The sequence below is a fragment of the Saimiri boliviensis genome, chromosome 3, assembly GCF_048565385.1.
Source record: "Saimiri boliviensis isolate mSaiBol1 chromosome 3, mSaiBol1.pri, whole genome shotgun sequence".
NCBI classification, from domain to species: domain Eukaryota; kingdom Metazoa; phylum Chordata; class Mammalia; order Primates; family Cebidae; genus Saimiri; species Saimiri boliviensis.
The window spans coordinates 76,027,070-76,045,020 of NC_133451.1; the positions used below are offsets into that span (position 1 = coordinate 76,027,070).

Below are 17,951 nucleotides of genomic sequence, written 5' to 3' on the forward strand. Positions count from 1 at the left end.
AAAACTAGTTAAACAGGCTAGGCACAGTGGCTCATGTCTGTAATCCCACTACTTTAGGAAGCCGAGGCTGGCAGATCACTTGAGGTCAGAAGTTCAAGACCAGCCATGCCCAACATGGTGAAATCCATATTTACTAAAAACACAAAAATTAGCCAGGCATGATGGTGCATGCCTGTAATCACAGGTACTCGAGAGGCTGAGGCAGGAGAATCACTGAACCTGGGAGGTGGAGGTTACAGTGAGCCAAGATCATGCTACTGTACTCCAGCCTGGGTGACAGAGCAAGACTCATCTCAAAAGAAAAAATAAAAAAACACTATTAAACAAACTAACATGTACATATTCCTTACTGGTATCTCAGTAATGAAGCTGAAGAATCTTTGTTTCCTTAGATAACTATGAGTGGCCCAAAATACACAAAATATAGTTTTAAATTCTGTTGTTTTTAAATTTTAAAACAAACCTACTTTTACACATCTAGTAATTACTGTCCACTGGATTTGATTATAAGGTGACTGTGTGTTTTGGGTTTTTTTTTGTTTTCTGTTTTTTTGCTTTTGTTGTTGTTGCCCAGGCTGGAGTGCAATGGTGAGATCTCGGCTCACTGCATGTAACCTCTGCCTTCCAGTTTCAAGCGATTCTCCAGTCTCCTGAGTAGGTGGGATTATAGCCACCATGCCCGGCTAATTTTTCTATTTTTAGTAAAGACGGGGTTTCACCATGTTGGCCAGGCTGGTCTTGAACTCCTGACCTCATGATCTGCCCACCTCAGCCTCCTAAAGTGCTGGGATTACAGGTGTGAGCCACTGCATCCAGCCAGGTATTTTTGTTTTAACTGAATCACTAAAAAAGGAAATGAAAAAAAATAATAACTTGGTAACCACAGTATAAAAGCAATATAAGTATATTATTTAATGAATACATTTAAATTCAAGTATACATTTTGTTTTCACTCAAATTAGTGATACCTGGAACAGCGGGTTAGTATGATAAAAATATATATACAGTTCTGTTATAAATTTCTGAGACTATCTGCAAGACTGATTAAAAATAAACTCAATGCTTTCTTTTTTTTTTTTTGAGACAGAGTTTCACTCTTGTTACCCAGGCTGGAGTGCAATGGCGCGCTCTCGGCTCACCGCAACCTCCGCCTCCTGGGTTCAGGCAATTCTCCTGCCTCAGCCTCCCGAGTAGCTGGGATTACAGGCACGTGCCACCATGCCCAGTTAATTTTTTTTTTTTGTATTTTTAGTAGAGACGGGGTTTCACTATGTTGACTGGGATGGTCTCGATCTCTCGACCTCGTGATCCACCCGCCTCGGCCTCCCAAAGTGCTGGGATTACAGGCTTGAGCCACCGCGCCCGGCCGTCAATGCTTTCTTTAGAAGAAATATAATGGAGGCATTTTGCTGGCAAATCATTTTAAATGCTTTCTCTTCCATGCATAAAAATTCAAAAGAAGACAAAAATATATCAGAGGTTTAAAGAAAAACACAGCTTTCTTACATTAGATGAACTATCTATCTTCTGTGCTGTTATTTACACATCTGAATGTAAACATCTAGTATTCAAGGTCAGTGGCATTTTAGAACTGGGTAATTTTAATGCAGAGTACAGCACTGCACCATCTGTAAATATGCTTAATTATTAATGTTGATGATTACAGGAGAATATCTATAACGTTAATTCCCTTTCCCCAACTAAAGAGAAGCATTTTGAAATTTAAAAACTCAAAGAAATTGAGAATTTAACTTATTCACATTAAGGAATAAATCAGAGATAGTGATCTAATTACATTTACTAACAAACCTGCATAAAAATACTTTTCCTTTTTTTAACTCGATATTTGAATTTGCTTTCTAGAAACTATTTGTGGGCTTCTGAAATATATAAAAAGCCAAAAAATGCACAATTTATTAGGTACTGAGTGCCTTCAGTGAGTAAGCTATGAAACAAATAGCTATTAAGATAAAGGGGGAAGATTTTACCTCCTTAAACACACTTTTTCACAAAACCAAATGTGCACACTGATTACTGTTATTTCATTAAATGCATACTTTTCTTACCTATTATTCATGAGTGCATTCCCAAATGGTCTTCTATTTGATAATACGTAGTTAATCTAGTTGTACATACATGAAAGTACATTCCGCCATGTATCCTACAATTCTGTCTAAATTTGGCCAATATTTGTTCTTTTTTTTTTTCTTTTTAAGATGAGGTTTCTCCATTTTGGTCAGGTTGGTCTTGAACTCTCGACCTCAGGTGATCCACCCACCTCGGCCTCACAAAGTGCTGGGATTATAGGCATTAGCCACCACAACCAGCCTTTTTTTTTTTTTTTTTAAATTAGACAGGGTCTTGTTTTGTCACCCAGGCTGAAATGCAATGATGCAATCTTAGCTTACTGCAACCACAAACTCTAGGGCTCAAGTTATCCTCCTACCTCAGCCTCCCAAATAGCTACAACTATAGGCATGTGCCACCATGCCTAATTTTTAACGTTTTTGGAGATGGGGTCTCACTACGTTGTCCAGGCTAGTCTTGAACTCCTAAGCATCAAGTGATCTTCCCACCTTGGCCTCCCAAAGAGCTGTGACTACAGGCGTGAGCAACTATCATGCCTGGCCTAGTTCAAATTTTTAGTAAGATTTTATCCATATCCTATATTCCCTTGTTCATTAACATCTAGTAAATCCACTTCTAAGAAAACTGATTTTTGTAATCATCTTGTAATAGACTAAATTTACTGATGAATCATTTTTATAACTTAGTAAAAAATTATATAAAACATTCCATAGTCAAGGTAACACAAAGAACAATGAAAAAGCCAAAGATGAGATGAGAAGCAAGAACTTGTTGATTAATTTTTCAAGACAGAAAGCAAGAAAAGTAATTATAGATTTCTTCATTAGTAGTTAAAAAAAGAAACCCAGAAAATTAAATGGAAAAATCAATGATATAACTCTGTGTGCAAGGACTCTTCTTAATTCTTTACAAAAATTATCAACTAAGAACACATTTATTGAAAATCATGACAGTAAGTTTAATGAAATTGTTTACTTCAACTCCATGTTCAGTACTAATTCAGAAGCCTATGCCACTGACAGTTGGCCCAAAATAATAGGCCAAGAAAAAACATTAACTTTACATGCAATGCAGTGTGGATTTCTGAATAAAATCTCTTTTCAGTTTGACATCTTGATAGCCATCTGACCAAATTATGTTAATCTCACATCAAATGTTAGTTTTAAGCCATATAATTCAGAAACAAGGTTGGAGAACTAAGTGTTTGGAGATATTTCTGTCAGTACAGGTAAACAGATTCCTCCCTAAACATCTCAAAGAGAACAATTTATTTCAACCTCATTTTGCCACAAGTAGTCAAGAAAATTTTCCTTATTTTAATGTGAGATACACAAATATCACAAATTTGTCTGATATAATATGGAAAAAAAATAAGTACCTCTCCCAAGAGCTGCTCTTCAGCAGCAGGGCTCGCCTCCCCATCACTCTGTGCTACTTGGTCAGAGTCTTTAAGAGCCTTTGGTACACAAAACAATTACAGGGGAAGGTGAAGAATGTAGCATTAAAAGGTTATTAGTGAACAAGGAAGACAAAAGCCCCAACCAACAACATTCAAAGCTGGTTTAATTATAAGAAGCAACAGTGAGTAAATTTATTTGAGAAACACTATTAGAGGAAAAGCAAAGAATTATTATTGCTAACACTTTCCCATTCTTTCCTACCAATTTTTTCCCTGGAAAATGAAAAAATACTTATCTTAAGTATTTGAGTAGTCATTAATTGTTTTTCTTCCTTTACAAAATTTAAATACGTATGTCAAGAGAAAGAAATGCTCTACCAGCTAAGCACATGTTATTTTAAAACGAGAATTATTAATTTTTTTTTTGAGATGAAATTTTGCTCTTGTTGCCCAGGCTGGAGTGCAATGGCGCGATCTCGGTTCACCACAACCTCCACCTCCTGGGTTCAAGCGATTCTCCTGCCTCAGCCTCCCAAGTAGCTGGGATTACAGGCATGTGCCACCATGCCCAGCTAATTTTGTATTTTTAGTAGAGATGGGGTTTCTCCATTTTGGTCAAGCTGGTCTCAAAGTCCCGACCTCAGGTGATCCACCCACCTCGGCCTCCCAAAGTGCTGGAATTATAGGCATCAGCTACCATGCCCAGTCGAGAATTACTGACTTATTGAGGTATCTAGAATAAGCATTTATTTTTATACCATGAAGCATAAAACACACATTTCTTAAATAATTCCTTCTTTGTTATGACCTAGCCAAAGTTTTAGAAGGTAGCTATTTTTAAAGGCCTTCTTACCACACTGGTTCCATCCACTTTGTTCAAGGCCAAAGCAATCTGAAATAAAAATAACAGCTCACCTACTACATGGAATTCTATTTCAGAGCATCCAGCAAATGTTCACCTCTTGCTTCTCAATGGCAAAAATCTATACAGGTTCTTATAGGAATAGTATGTTTAAAAAAAAAAAAAAAACAATAAAAGCTGTGCAGAACTGGTTCTTTGTGGTTCTAGCTTCTTTCACATGGAAGGACTTAGAAATAATCTGACAATCATTCTATTTCCTCATTTTTTGCCATCAGGCATGCAGTAAAACTTTCATATTAATCTCTTACAAGCCTAAAAAAGTTATAGCCTCAAGAAGTTTAGACTACTAATAAAGTTAAATACAAAACTCTAAAGGAGTGAGCTAAGACACAGTCTCTAAGCAGTGGGGCTGTGATGTGATCTTACTTCTGTCTGACATCAAAAGAGCACTAATCTTCAATATGCACCTAGAGCGCACAGTACACCTCTACCACATAGGCAACAACCTGCCATGCTATAGAAAACTCTAGTCATTTCCAAAGAATGATGAAGGGCTAATACAAGTTACACAGACATTTAGCTATAGCGATATATGTATATGTATACATATCTACACACACACACACACACACACACACACACACACACACACGCAGACAAAACTCTGGCAACCACTGTGGGTAATGATGGAGAAAAAGAAAAAGGAAAAAAATAAAAACCGATGGCAACCGAACACAAATTATTATTAAATGTTTACTGGGTGATTTGAGATAATCTGTATAGAACTTAATTTTTTAAAAGTTTCATTCATAAATAGCATGCCATCAAACTTTCCCAAAAGTTTACCTTCTTTCCCAGATCTTCTTTTCTATATCCTAGAAGTTCAAGGTATTTTCCACGAGAATCATCCTCAAAGTTCACCTTTTAAAAAAAGACATATTCTTAAAAACAACAAATTTAAAGGCCAAATTTTCATAAGAATGAATCAAATTCCAAAGAGAATTATTAAAAATATGTGAAGTTTGGGGCCGGGCGCGGTGGCTCAAGCCTGTAATCCCAGCACTTTGGGAGGCCGAGGCGGGTGGATCACAAGGTCGAGAGATCGAGACCAACCTGGTCAACATGGTGAAACCCCGTCTCTACTAAAAATCCAAAAAAAATTAGCTGGGCATGGTGGCGCGTGCCTATAATCCCAGCTACACAGTAGGCTGAGGCAGGAGAATTGCCTGAACCCAGGAGGCAGAGGTTGCGGTGAGCCGAGATCGTGCCATTGCACTCCAGCCTGGGTAACAAGAGCAAAACTCCGTCTCAAAAAAAAAAAAAAAAAAAAAATATGTGAAGTTTATGTCCTAAAGATTCACTGTTAGAAAGAATCCAAAGAATAGTGGGTTTTTAAATTTTTTATTTAGTGACCCAGCCTCAGGACGTCCTGAGAACATGTATGCAGAATATTTTTTTTAAATAAGTTATTTTTTAATAGTAAATATACTAGTAATTAATTATCCTGCTTAAATAAAGGTTAATTTTGAACAGTAATTTTTGTAAATACAAACTTATATCCAAAGGTTAAATGGATACAAAATTCAAGCTATGTAATACATTCTATGTCCTAAAATTCTTTCCAAAATTATTACAAAATATAAATCCTTTAATTTTAGACTTTAACCTAACCGTATTCAAGACTGCTTTACCTTTTCCAGAATCAGTACTGTATAAGGAAGTAGACACTCCAGTGGAGGAAAATGACCAACCAGGAAATCCTATTTGTTATTCTATTCTAACTCCTCTTAAAGTAAAAGGAAAAATACCTCCAACCTCCCTCTTCCATTCCTCTTCCTCTTTTTAATTTTTTTGAGACAGAGTCTTGCTCTGTTGCCAGCCTGGAGTGCAGTGGCGCAATCTCAGCTCACTGCAACCTCCGCCTCCTGGATTCAAGTGATTCTGCTGCCTTGGCCTCCGGAGTAGCTGGGACCATAGACGCGTGCCACCACGTCCGGCTAATTTTTGTATTTTTAGTAGAGACAAGGTTTCACCATGTTGGCCAGGATGGTCTTGATCTCTTGATCTCGTGATCCGCCCACCTCAGCCCCTCCCAAAGTGCTGGGATTACAGGCGTGAGCCACCGCGCCCAGCCTCCTCTTCCTCTTTTTCCATTTTCCTTAACTAGATCTATATAGACATTAAATATTCTATGTTTTGTTTTGTTTTGTTTTTTTTGGGACGAAGTTTCGCTCTTGTTACCCAGGCTGGAGTGCAATGGCGTGATCTTGACTCACCGCAACGTCCGCCTCCTGGGTTCAGGCAATTCTCCTGCCTCAGCCTCCTGAGTAGCTGGGATTACAGGCACGTGCCACCATGCCCAGCTAATTTTTTGTATTTTTAGTAGAGACGGGGTTTCACCGTGTAGACCAGGATGGTCTTGATCTCTTGACCTCGTGATCCACCCGCCTCGGCCTCCCAAAGTGCTGGGATTACAGGCTTGAGCCACCGCGCCCGGCCTTCTATGTTTTTATTATAGTAAACTCTGTGCACTAATCTTCAAAATAGATGTGATGTGATGTCTCTTTCCCCTAAATAGATTTTTTTTTTAACTTATTAAAGAAGTATTTCGTATTACACTTTTCAAAATAGAGAAGAAAAATCTCTGGACATAAGTTAGGTTATATGCTCTTTATAAGGTTTCTTAATTTCAATGATGAATTCCTGAAATCACACTTTCAATTGTTTCTTTAATAGGAAAACAGATTTAGAATATAATGGGAACAGTTAAATTAGCAGGTAATGAAATAATATGGCTTTAAATACCAACTTTACCTTCAAAAAGGACCACACATTTTTCTCAAATTCAGTCTGAGAAGCATCAATTTTTTTTTGGCAATAATTGATAAATCCTTGTGACTGCACAGCCTGCTGAAGTTGGTCTGATCGGCTCAGGAACTCCTTTTCTGTTACAACCTGACTAATGAACACATGGTGGTGCTGCTGCTGCTGTTGCTCAGCTCCCTGATGAGAAGGCATTCTGACATTCTCAAATGTAACCAGTTTGCCTCCAAACTGTAAGAGAGTGAATGAACAAACTTGTGTTATCACAAGGATATGGCCCAAAAAGTGCTTTGAAAGTAGCCTAAACATATAATCTGGATAAAATTAGCTAATACAACCTCTCATGCACCACAGCCTGACGCCCCTTCAATTTCTGTTCTAGACTTTTTATTTATTTATTTATTGACAGAGTTTCACTTAGTCACCCAGGCTGCAGTGCAAAGGCAGGATCTTGGCTCACTACAACCTCCGCCTCCTGGGGTCTAGCAATTCTCCTGCCTCAGCCTCCTGAGGAGCTGGGATAACAGGCGCTCGCCACTATGCCTGGCTAATTTTTGTATTTTTAGTAGAGACGGGGTCTTGCCATGTTGTCCAGGCTGGTCCCGAACTCCTGACCTCAAGTGATCCAACCAGATAGAGAAGACCAGATAGGACAGTAAGATTAAGTAGATTGAATGAATGAACTTATGAGTGACATAAAACATACTCAAAGGTCTATTTTAGGAAGATTAATCTTGCAGTATGTAGTACAGATTAGAGGGGAAAAAGACAAGCAACAGATATGCAATCAAGCTATTAGAAGTCTGGTGTGAAAAGATGAAGAAATTAGGCGAAGTATCAGCAACATAAAAGGAAGAACAGAAAAACAAAAGTGCTAGAGAGGATGCAGAGAAACTAGAACCCTTGTGCATCATTAGTGAGAATGTAAAATGGTAAAGCTGCTATAAAACAGTATGGAAGTTCTTTTAAAACTTAAAAATAGAACCACCGGGCCGGGCGCAGTGGCTCATGACTGTAATCCCAGCACTTTGGGAGGCCGAGGCGGGTGGATCACGAGGTCAAGAGATCGAGACCATCCTGGTCAACATGGTGAAACCCGTCTCTACTAAAAATACAAAAAAATGGGCATGGTGGCGCATGCCTGTAATTCCAGCTACTCAGGAGGCTGAGGCAGGAGAATTGCCTGAACCCAGGAGGCGGAGGTTGCGGTGAGCCGAGATTGCACCATTGCACTCCAGCCTGGGTAACAAGAGTGAAACCCTGTCTCAAAAAAAAAAAAAAAAAAAAATAGAACCACCATATGATCCAGCAATTCCATTTCTGGGTTTATATCCCAAAAATTGAAAACAGGATGTCAAAATGATAATTCCATACCCATGTTCACCATAGCATTTATTCACAATAGCCAAAAGGTGGACGCAACCAAAATGACCATCAAATTAATAGATAATGAAAATGTGGTATATATATACAATGCAGTATTATTCAGCCTCTAAAAAGGAGGAAATTCTGTCATACCACCACACAGATGAACCTTGAGGACATTAGGCTAAGTAAAATAAGCCAGCCACAAAAAGACGAGTACTGCATGATTCCATTTATACGACTAATTTAAAGTAGTAAAACTCCTAGCAGTTAAGTAGATTGTGGTTACCAGGAATTCAGGGAATAGAGGAAATGGGGAGCTGTTGCTCGAGGGCACAGAGTTTCAGTTTTGCAAGATGAAAAAGTTCTAGAGATCTGTTGCACAACGTGTACATAGTTAACACTACTGTAGCGTATACTTAAAAATGGTGCCAGGTGCAGTGGCTCATATGGCTGGGTGCGGTGGCTCATGCCTGTAATCCCAGAACTTTGGGAGGCAGAGGTAGGTGGAGCACCTGAGGTCAGGAGTTCCAGACCAGCCTGGTCAACATAGTAAAACCCTGTCTCTACTAAAAATACAAAAAAAAAATTAGCCAGGCGTAGTGGTGGGTACCTGTAATTCCAGCTACTTGGGAGGCTGAGGCAGGAGAATTGCTTGAACCCAAGAGGCAGAAGTTGCAGATAACCAAGATTGCACCATAGCACTCCAGACTGAGCAACAGGAACGAAACTCTGTTTCAAATAAAAAAAAAAAAAAAAAAAGCTGGGCACAGTGGCTCATAACTGTAATCCCAGTACTTTGGGAGGCTGAGGCAGGAGAATCACTTGAACCCAGGAGGCAGAGGTTGCAGTGAGCCAAGATTGCACCATTGTACTCCAGCCTGAGCAACAGGAGCATAACTCTGTTTCAAAAAAAAAAAAAGCTAGGTATGGTAGTCATACCTGTAATCTCAGCACTGTGGGAGGCTGAGGCAGGCGGATCACCGGGTCTGGAGTACAAGGCCAGAGCGACCAACCAACCAACATGGTGAAACCCCATCTCTACTAAAAATACAAAAAATTAGCCAGGCATGGTGGCGTGCACCTGTAATCCCAGCTACATGGGAGGCTGAGGCAGGAGAATCACTTGAACCCAGGAGGTAGAGGTGGCAGTGAGCCAAGATCATGGCACTGTACTCCAGCCTGGGCAACAGAGCGACACTCCATCTCAAAAACAAAACAAAACAAAAATGGTTGTAGTGTTATGTTTAAAAATAGTTAAGATGGTAAATTTTATGCTATGTATTTTTTACAATTAAAAAAGGCTGGCAATTAAAAAAGAAAGCTAAAAGGACGAATAGGAGGAAGGACCTCCTTGTCAAAAGAACAGAATGAAAAGTAAAAAGAAAAGAGAAGACGGTAGGGGAAGGAGGGAGGGAAGAAAGACAAATTTACAAAAAAGGGAGGAACATAAAGAGTGTTGATGGTAACACAACAATGTAAATGTACTTAATGCCACTGAACTGTACATTTAAAAATGGTTAAAATGATAAATTTTCTGTATATTGGTATGATTTTTAAAAAAGGGGGAAAAAGGAGTAGGTTCCAGTTTTTTAGAGAAACCATTTTGAATGATGAAATATCCACAAATACACCTCAAATCCCAACTTAAACCCCGACTTCCTCCATCAGAGTGATCCTATGATAACATTTTGGTATTAAAAAGTCCGTTGTGTCTACGGACCATAAAAACAAAATCCACATACTGAAAAAGAAGCACCGACAGGTCTTCGAATCCACTTGGGTGGCTTCTTCAGAGGCAGCACTATACTATGCTGAGCAGTCTGCTGTGGAATTTGCAATGGAGGAAGGGGTTGTCCTGTGCCAAAGGGATCAAGATTCCCAAAAGATGATGAAAGCTAAAAAAGATAATAACATCAGAAACTGACCATACACAAACTATGCTTCATTTTTTTCCAGTCACATCCAAGAAATTCTTTGATCACAATTATCCAATTAACCAGCATTGTTAATCAGTGAAGTCATTTCAAAATAATTACACAATACATACTTTTCAGGCATTATAATAGAAAACTTTAATACTTCCTATTACCTTGTCAACTTGTTTCTGCCTTAATCCATCTGTGCTCCCTCCCATGATAGAATAAACACTGATACGCCCGTCAAACGAAGCAGCTGATAAGACAGCAGGATTTCGGGGACACCACTGAATATCAAAGCACCACTGTGTGTTGGTGGGAAGTTCATATAACACCTAGGCCAACAAAAACCAAACAACAAATTCAGAAAAAAGGCATGGCCACTTTGTAACCAAAATACCTGAATTAATGTGGTCAACAAGTACAGCTAAATTTTAAAAAATTTTTATAGAAAGTGTCTTTAGCCAGAAACAAGAGTGGATACATTTGAAAGGGTGGCATACTTTATTAGTCAATTTGGTGGGTTTTTGTTTTGTTTGTTTGTTTTTTGAGACAGAAGTCTCGCTCTGTGGCCCAGGTTGGAGTGCAATGGCAGTGACCCCAGCTCACTGTGACCTTTGCCTCCTGGGCTCAAGCAATTCTCCTGCCTCAGCCTCCCAAGTAGCTAGGATTACAGGCGCCTGCCATCGCACACAGCTAATTTTCGTATTTTCAGTAGAGACAGGGTTTCACCATGTTGGCCAGGCTGATCTCGAACTGCTGACCTCAAGTGATCCACCTGTTTCAGCCTCCAAAATGCTGGGATTACAGGCGTGAGCCACCACGCCCGACCTAGACTCACCTTTTTAAACTCTAAAAGATCAGTAATATCCTATCCAATTGTTTTTCTCTGATTAAGACCCAAACAACCATATTTAGATTACTTTAGGATCAACTTTTAAAATCAATCTTGAGAAGGAAGAATTCACTAAGAAATGTGACTTTTAGGGCCGGGCGCGGTGGCTCAAGCCTGTAATCCCAGCACTTTGGGAGGCCAAGGCGGGTGGATCACAAGGTCAAGAGATCCAGACCATCCTGGTCAACATGGTGAAACCCCGTCTCTACTAAAAATACAAAAAATTAGCTGGACATGGTGGCGCGTGCCTGTAATCCCAGCTACTCAGGAGGCTGAGGCAGGAGAATTGCCTGAACCCGGGAGGCGGAGGTTGTGGTGAGCCAAGATCGTGCCATTGCACTCCAGCCTGGGTAACAAGAGCGAAACTCCGCCTCAAAAAAAAAAAAAAAAAAAAAGAAATTTGACTTTTATCAAGAGAGAAAACATGTACTGTACACACCCCTCCTATCACAGCAGAATCCTAATAGCATCTGGATTAACAGCTTCTTTTAGAAAGAAAAGGACATAGAAAGAACTATAGAAAATGGCCTATATGAGGCCAGGAATAATGCTCACGCCTATAATCTTAGCACTTGGGAGGCTAAGGTGGGCAGACCGCTTGAGCCCAGGAGTTCAAGACCAGCATGGGAAACATGGCGAAACCCCACCTCTACAAAAAAAATTTAAAATTGGGGAGTGGGGGGTGGCAGGGAACATAAAAAAAAAAATTTGGGGCCAGGTATGGTGGTGCACGCCTGTAATCCCTGCTATCTGGGAGGCTGAGGTGAGAGGGCTGACTGAGCCTGGGACGTCAAGGTTTCAGTGAGCCATTATGGTACCACTGCATTCCAGCCTGGGTGACAGTAAAACCCTAACAAAAAATAGTAATAGTAATAAACAAACAAATAGAAAATGGCTTATATGAAATCTTTACAATGTAAAGCTTGTTGTGAATTCAAAGTTAGTATGGTGGTTAACTGCTATTCAAAGAAGCAACATCTTAGGACTTTATGGTAAGTCAAATGAACTTAACTCTGGCTTCATGTGACCTTTTTTTCTTTTTTCTTTCTTTTTTTTTTTCAGACAGGGTCTCACACCGATGACTAGGCTGGAGTGCAATGGTGCAATCTTAGCTCACTGCAGTCTTGACCTCCTGGGCTCAAGTGATCCTCCCACCTCAGCCTCCCAAGTAGTTGGGACTACAGGCACATGCCACCACAGCCAGCTAATTTTTTTATTTGTTGTGGAGATGGGGTTTTGCCAGCCTGCCTTGGCCTCCCAAAGTGCTGAGATTACACCTGACCCATGTGACATTTAAAATGTTTTATTTTATTAAAAAAATAGAATTAATTGAAAAGGTAATTAGCGATTTCATGTCTTTGGTACTTATTTTGGTTCATAAGGTATGCAGTTTGAGAATACTTAAATCATTTATCTATTCCTTATTTATATTTCAACAAAATCTAATTTTTTAGTGTAGCACATACTACAAGTCTCTTCCTTCAAAGTCAAAGCAAACACAACTAATCACAGGTAAAAATTTATTTTCTTAAGTTACATAACAGAGAAAATGATGACAAAATAGTAAGTTCCAAGAATTCTGAATTTACCTAGCAAGGCAGAGTATAAAATTAAGATTTCTGTTATTTGTCCTAAATGATATGTGGTAAAATTTATTACTTTTTTCTCTTGTCTCCCCTAACTTTAATGATTTTATATTCTTACACTGTTAAATCCACAACTTTTAAACCAGAAACCAAATAATTAAAGGGCTTGTTTTAATTTTAACAATATAGATGAAAACTTATCGAAGACACTCATTTTTATTAGCATTCCATCAAACTACATAATCACTAGCAATAATCTAACTTAACATAAAAAAGGTAAAAATATAAAAGCTATAATTTATATTCTTGCTTTATCATTCAGAAGAGAGATTGGAAAACTGTATCTACCGATTTCCAGAAGTGAAAGAGGATCCTCAGGAATGGTAAAGCAGGCAAAAGATGCAAACCTTGAGCAATCCTACATCGAAGATAACTGATTTCCATAAACCACATGTGAAATAAATCAAAGTATTTCTGAGTCTAGGTCATAAACACATTATTGGAAATGAGGAGGGGATGATTACTAGTTTCAAATATATCATTTTCAATTACTGATTTTTCTGGTTAAAAAGCTGAGCTTAGATAATGTTCCTGATAAAATTTCTGCCAAATAAACACTGCACACACACCTCCACATACTTTTCACATAGTAAGCCACTAAAGAATCCACATAGAAAATTTCTTATATAGCCAGAAGTAATATACTACAAGGGCTACAAGGTTGAGAAACATTTCTTCCCCATACCTCTCCTGTGTTTGGATTGGAGCAGAGAATCTTAGCATCTTTTCCACAGCTCAATAACAATTCGGGATCAGCCATGCTCCAAGCAATTGCCAAAATCCCCCTATAAAAAACATAAAGCAACAGTGAAATTTTTAATCTTAAGAAAACCAAATCTCAATTATTTCTGCCTAAGCTTTGGAGATTCACACAATAACAGAAATACAATTAAATGTAAGAGTTTTAACACCGGGCATGTTGGTTCACACCTGTAATCTTAGCTACTTGGGAAGCTGAGGTGGAATTACTTCAGTCTGGGAGGCAGAAGCTGCAGTGAGCTGAGATCACACCACTGCACTTCAGCCTGGGCAACAGAGTGAGTGAGATGCCATCTCACTCAAAAATAAAATAAAATTTAAAAAGAAAAAGAAATAAGTGTAATAGTTTCAGAAGACAACTTAGTAATGTATATGCTATCTGATCATAACAAAGACATAGATGTTCAATATAGTACAATGTATGATAGCAAAAAAATGAAAACAAATGCCCAAGAGACTATTTCATAATAAATTATAGACCACCTTTCAATGAGAAAATGTGTAAATAAAAATTATTCTGTATACTCTGGGAGGCCAAGGCAGGAGGAGTGCTTGAGGCCAGGAATTCAAGACCAACCTGGGCAATATAACAGCACTCTGTCTCTACCAAAAAATTTGAAAATTAGCCAGGTATGGCAGTGTGTGCTTATAGTTCCAGGCATACTCATGAAGCTGAGGTAGGAGGATTACTTGAGCTCAGAAGCTCATGGCTGCAGTGAGCTATGATGACACCACTGTACTCTATCCTGGGCAAATAAGCAAGACCCATTTCAAAAAATACACATATCATTTTGTGGAAATCAACTTCTTATCATTACACAGCATTCATGATTAATGAAAAAAGTTATCTATATGCACAAATTATCCCATTTGTATAAAAAGTATATTGGGATTACACACACACACACACACACACACACACACACACCCCTTAGATATGTATAGTAAAATGTTTATCTATGGATAGGTATGAAATCTAACTGCAGTTAAGTCCTTACTTAATTTGGAAACTGTGACTTTAAACAAAACAACAGATAACAATACCAATTTTACCACAGACTAACTGATAACTGATATGAACATTAAGTTCCTATGGTAGCCAGGCATGGTGTTTCATGCCTGTAATCCCAACACTTTGGAAGGCTAAGGAGGGTGGATCACTTGAGGTCAGAAGTTTGAGACCAGCCTGGCCAAAATAGTGAAACCTCATCTCTGCTAAAGCTATAAAAATTAGCTGGATGTGGTGGCACCTGCCAGTAATCCCAGCTACTCAGGAGGCTGAGGCAGGAGAATTGCTTGAACCTGAAAGGCGGAGGCTGCAGTGAGCCGAGATCTTGCCACTGCACTCCAGCCTGAGCCACCGAGGAAAACTCTATCTAAAAAAAAAATAGTTCCTATATTTCTGATCACAAAAACATTACCAAATTTCTAAATAAAGATCTACAACACTTTTAATATTAAATGCTGAAATAAATGTGACCTATATAAATTTTGAGAAAGATTAATAAAAACAAGATTTACCCAATTTTTGGTGATTCAGTAAATGACACTGGTTGTAGTGGCAGTGGATGGATTAAATCAAGAAATAAGTTTACAAAGTGAAAATTGTCAGGCTTCTACTTACCAAACAAAAAAAAATGACAGACGCGATGATTAATTTTATACCATATTGTTTACTGCCATGAATTTCTATGATCATCATGTATGTTACAAATTTTTATTTTATAGTATTTTGTATTCATTCATTTTCCAACCTGGTTATTCTAGTTCTGGATCGCAGGTGGCCAGAGCCCATCATGGCAGCTCAGAGTGCAAATTGGGAACAAACCCTGGACAGGACACTATTCCATTACAGGGCCCACTCACACACACTCCAACACTTTTCATACTGGGATAAATGTAGACATACCAATTAGCCATTTCAGAGTTAGTCTGCAGATATCATGATACATCATCCCTACACTTACCTTCTGGGATAAGAACATTCTCCTACATAATTATACATTCATATATAGGAATGTATTTATTATTGGCCAGGAACAGTGGCTCACACCTGCAATCCCATCACTTTGGGAGGCAAAGGCAGGTGGATCACAAGGTCAGGAGTTCAAGACCAGCCTGGTCAATATGATGAAGCCCCGTCTCTACTAAAAATACTAAAATTAGTTGGGGATGTTGGCACATGCCTGTAATCCCAGCTACTCAGGAAGCTGAGGAAGAATAATTGCTTGAACCCAGGAGACGGAGGCTGCAGTGAGCCGAGATCAGGCCACTGTATTCCAGCCTGGGTGACAGCCTGGGTGAATATGAACTATATATTAAAAATAGCATTGCATATCAATAATGTCTTTTTTTTCCCCAAGACTCTGGAAGGGAAAAAGTATTTATTATTGATATGCAATGCTATTTTTAATATATAGTCCATATTCAAATTTCCTCATTATATCAATAATGTACTTTATAACTGCCTCCTACTCCAGAATACAATCATGCACGTCAAGAACTTCAAGGTATATAAATTCTATCAGATATTGGTGTCAATCCTACTCAAACTATTTCAAAAGACTTACAAAGAGGGAATCTTCCCTAACTCATTACATGAAGCCAGAATCACTGATACAAAAAGCTAGGAAAAGACATAACAAAAAAAGAAAACTACAGACCAATATCCCTAATGAACATGGATGCAAAAATCCTCAACAAAATACCAGCAAACAAAATCGAACAGCACATCAAACAGATACTACACCATGATCAAAAAGTGGGTTTCATCCCAAGGATGCAGGGATGGTTCAACACACATAAGTCAATAAATGTGATTCATCACATAAACAGAATTAAAAACAAAACTCATATGGTCATCTCAATAGATGCAGAAAAAGCATCTGATAAAATACAGCGTCTCTTTATGATAAAAACTCTCAACAAACTAGGCAAAGGAAGAACATATCTCAAAATAATAAAAAGCCATATATAACAACATAACAACATCATACTGAATGGGGAAAAGTTGAAAGCACCTCGCCATAATACTGGAACAAAACAAGGATGCCCACTTCCAGCACTCTTTCCAGTTTCCATTCAACACAGTACTGAAAGTGATAGCCAAAGCAATCAGGCAATAAAAAGAAAGAGCATCCAAACTGTAAATAAATATGGAAGTCAAACTACCTCTGTTGATGATATCACTGCATACCTAGAAAACCCTAAAGATTCCTCCAAAAGACTCCTAGATTGGACAAATAAACTCAATAAGGTCTCAGGTAACAAAATCAATACACACAAATTAGTAGCACTGCTGTATACCAACAGCAACCAACCTGAGAGTCAAATCAAGAACTCAATCCCTTTTATGACAGCTGCAAAAATAAAATACTTAGGAATATACTTAACCAAGGAGGTGAAAAATCTCTACAAGAACTATAAAATACTGCTGAAAGAAATCAGAGATAACACAAATAAATAGAAATACTTCCTATGCTCAGGGACTGGAAGAATCAGTGCTGTGAAAATGACCTTACTGCCCAAAGAAACCTACAGATTCAATACAATTCCCATCAAAGTACCAACATTTTTCACAGAATTAGAAAAAACAGTCCTAAAATTCATACGAAACCAAAGAAGAGCCGAAATAGCCAAAGTAATCCTAAGCAAAAAGAACAAAGCTAGAGGTATCACATTACCTGACTTCAAATTATACTACAAGGCTATAGGAACAAAAATGGCATGGTCTTGGTATAAAAGTTGATCCACAGGGCAATGGAACAAAACAGAGAACCTAGAAATAAAGTCAAGTACTTACAACCAACTGACCTTCAACACAACATATAATGGATTAAAGACTTAAACCTAAGACTAGAAACTATAAAAGTTCTAGAAGAAAACCTAGGAAAAACTCTTCTGGAAATTGGCCTAGGCAAAGAATTTATGACTAAGATCCCAAAAGCAAATTCAACAAAAACAAAAATAGATAAATGAGAGCTAACTAAACCAAAAAGCTTAAGCACAGCAAAAGAAAGAAACGTTATTGTAAACAGACAACCCACAGACTAGTAGAAAATATTTATAAATTCTGCATCTGACAAAGGATTCTGGGTATTAACCCAGAATCTATAAGAAACTCAAACCAACCAGCAAGAAAAGAAAACAAATAATCCCATGGGCAGATGACATAGATAGATACTTCTCAAAAGAA

At 38.3% G+C, this 17,951-nt stretch overlaps 1 protein-coding gene across 29 annotated transcripts in view; it reads right to left on the reverse strand.

Annotated features, from left to right (window-relative positions):
• SEC31A (SEC31 homolog A, COPII coat complex component) overlaps positions 1 to 17,951 on the reverse strand; it is an 80,810-nt gene that overhangs the window by 37,258 nt on the left and 25,601 nt on the right. For 13 of the 29 annotated variants that reach the window (XM_003923961.3, XM_074396368.1, XM_003923958.4 and 10 more), the window contains 7 exons: positions 13,683 to 13,782; positions 10,630 to 10,791; positions 10,283 to 10,435; positions 7,164 to 7,403; positions 5,196 to 5,270; positions 4,341 to 4,379; positions 3,467 to 3,544 (listed from right to left, as the gene is read on the reverse strand). In XM_003923961.3, the coding sequence (XP_003924010.1) occupies positions 3,467 to 3,544; positions 4,341 to 4,379; positions 5,196 to 5,270; positions 7,164 to 7,403; positions 10,283 to 10,435; positions 10,630 to 10,791; positions 13,683 to 13,782 (847 nt within the window). The remainder of the gene's footprint in view (positions 1 to 3,466; positions 3,545 to 4,340; positions 4,380 to 5,195; positions 5,271 to 7,163; positions 7,404 to 10,282; positions 10,436 to 10,629; positions 10,792 to 13,682; positions 13,783 to 17,951) is intronic. The other 16 variants (XM_039468613.2, XM_074396361.1, XM_074396356.1 and 13 more) reach the window with 2 other exon arrangements.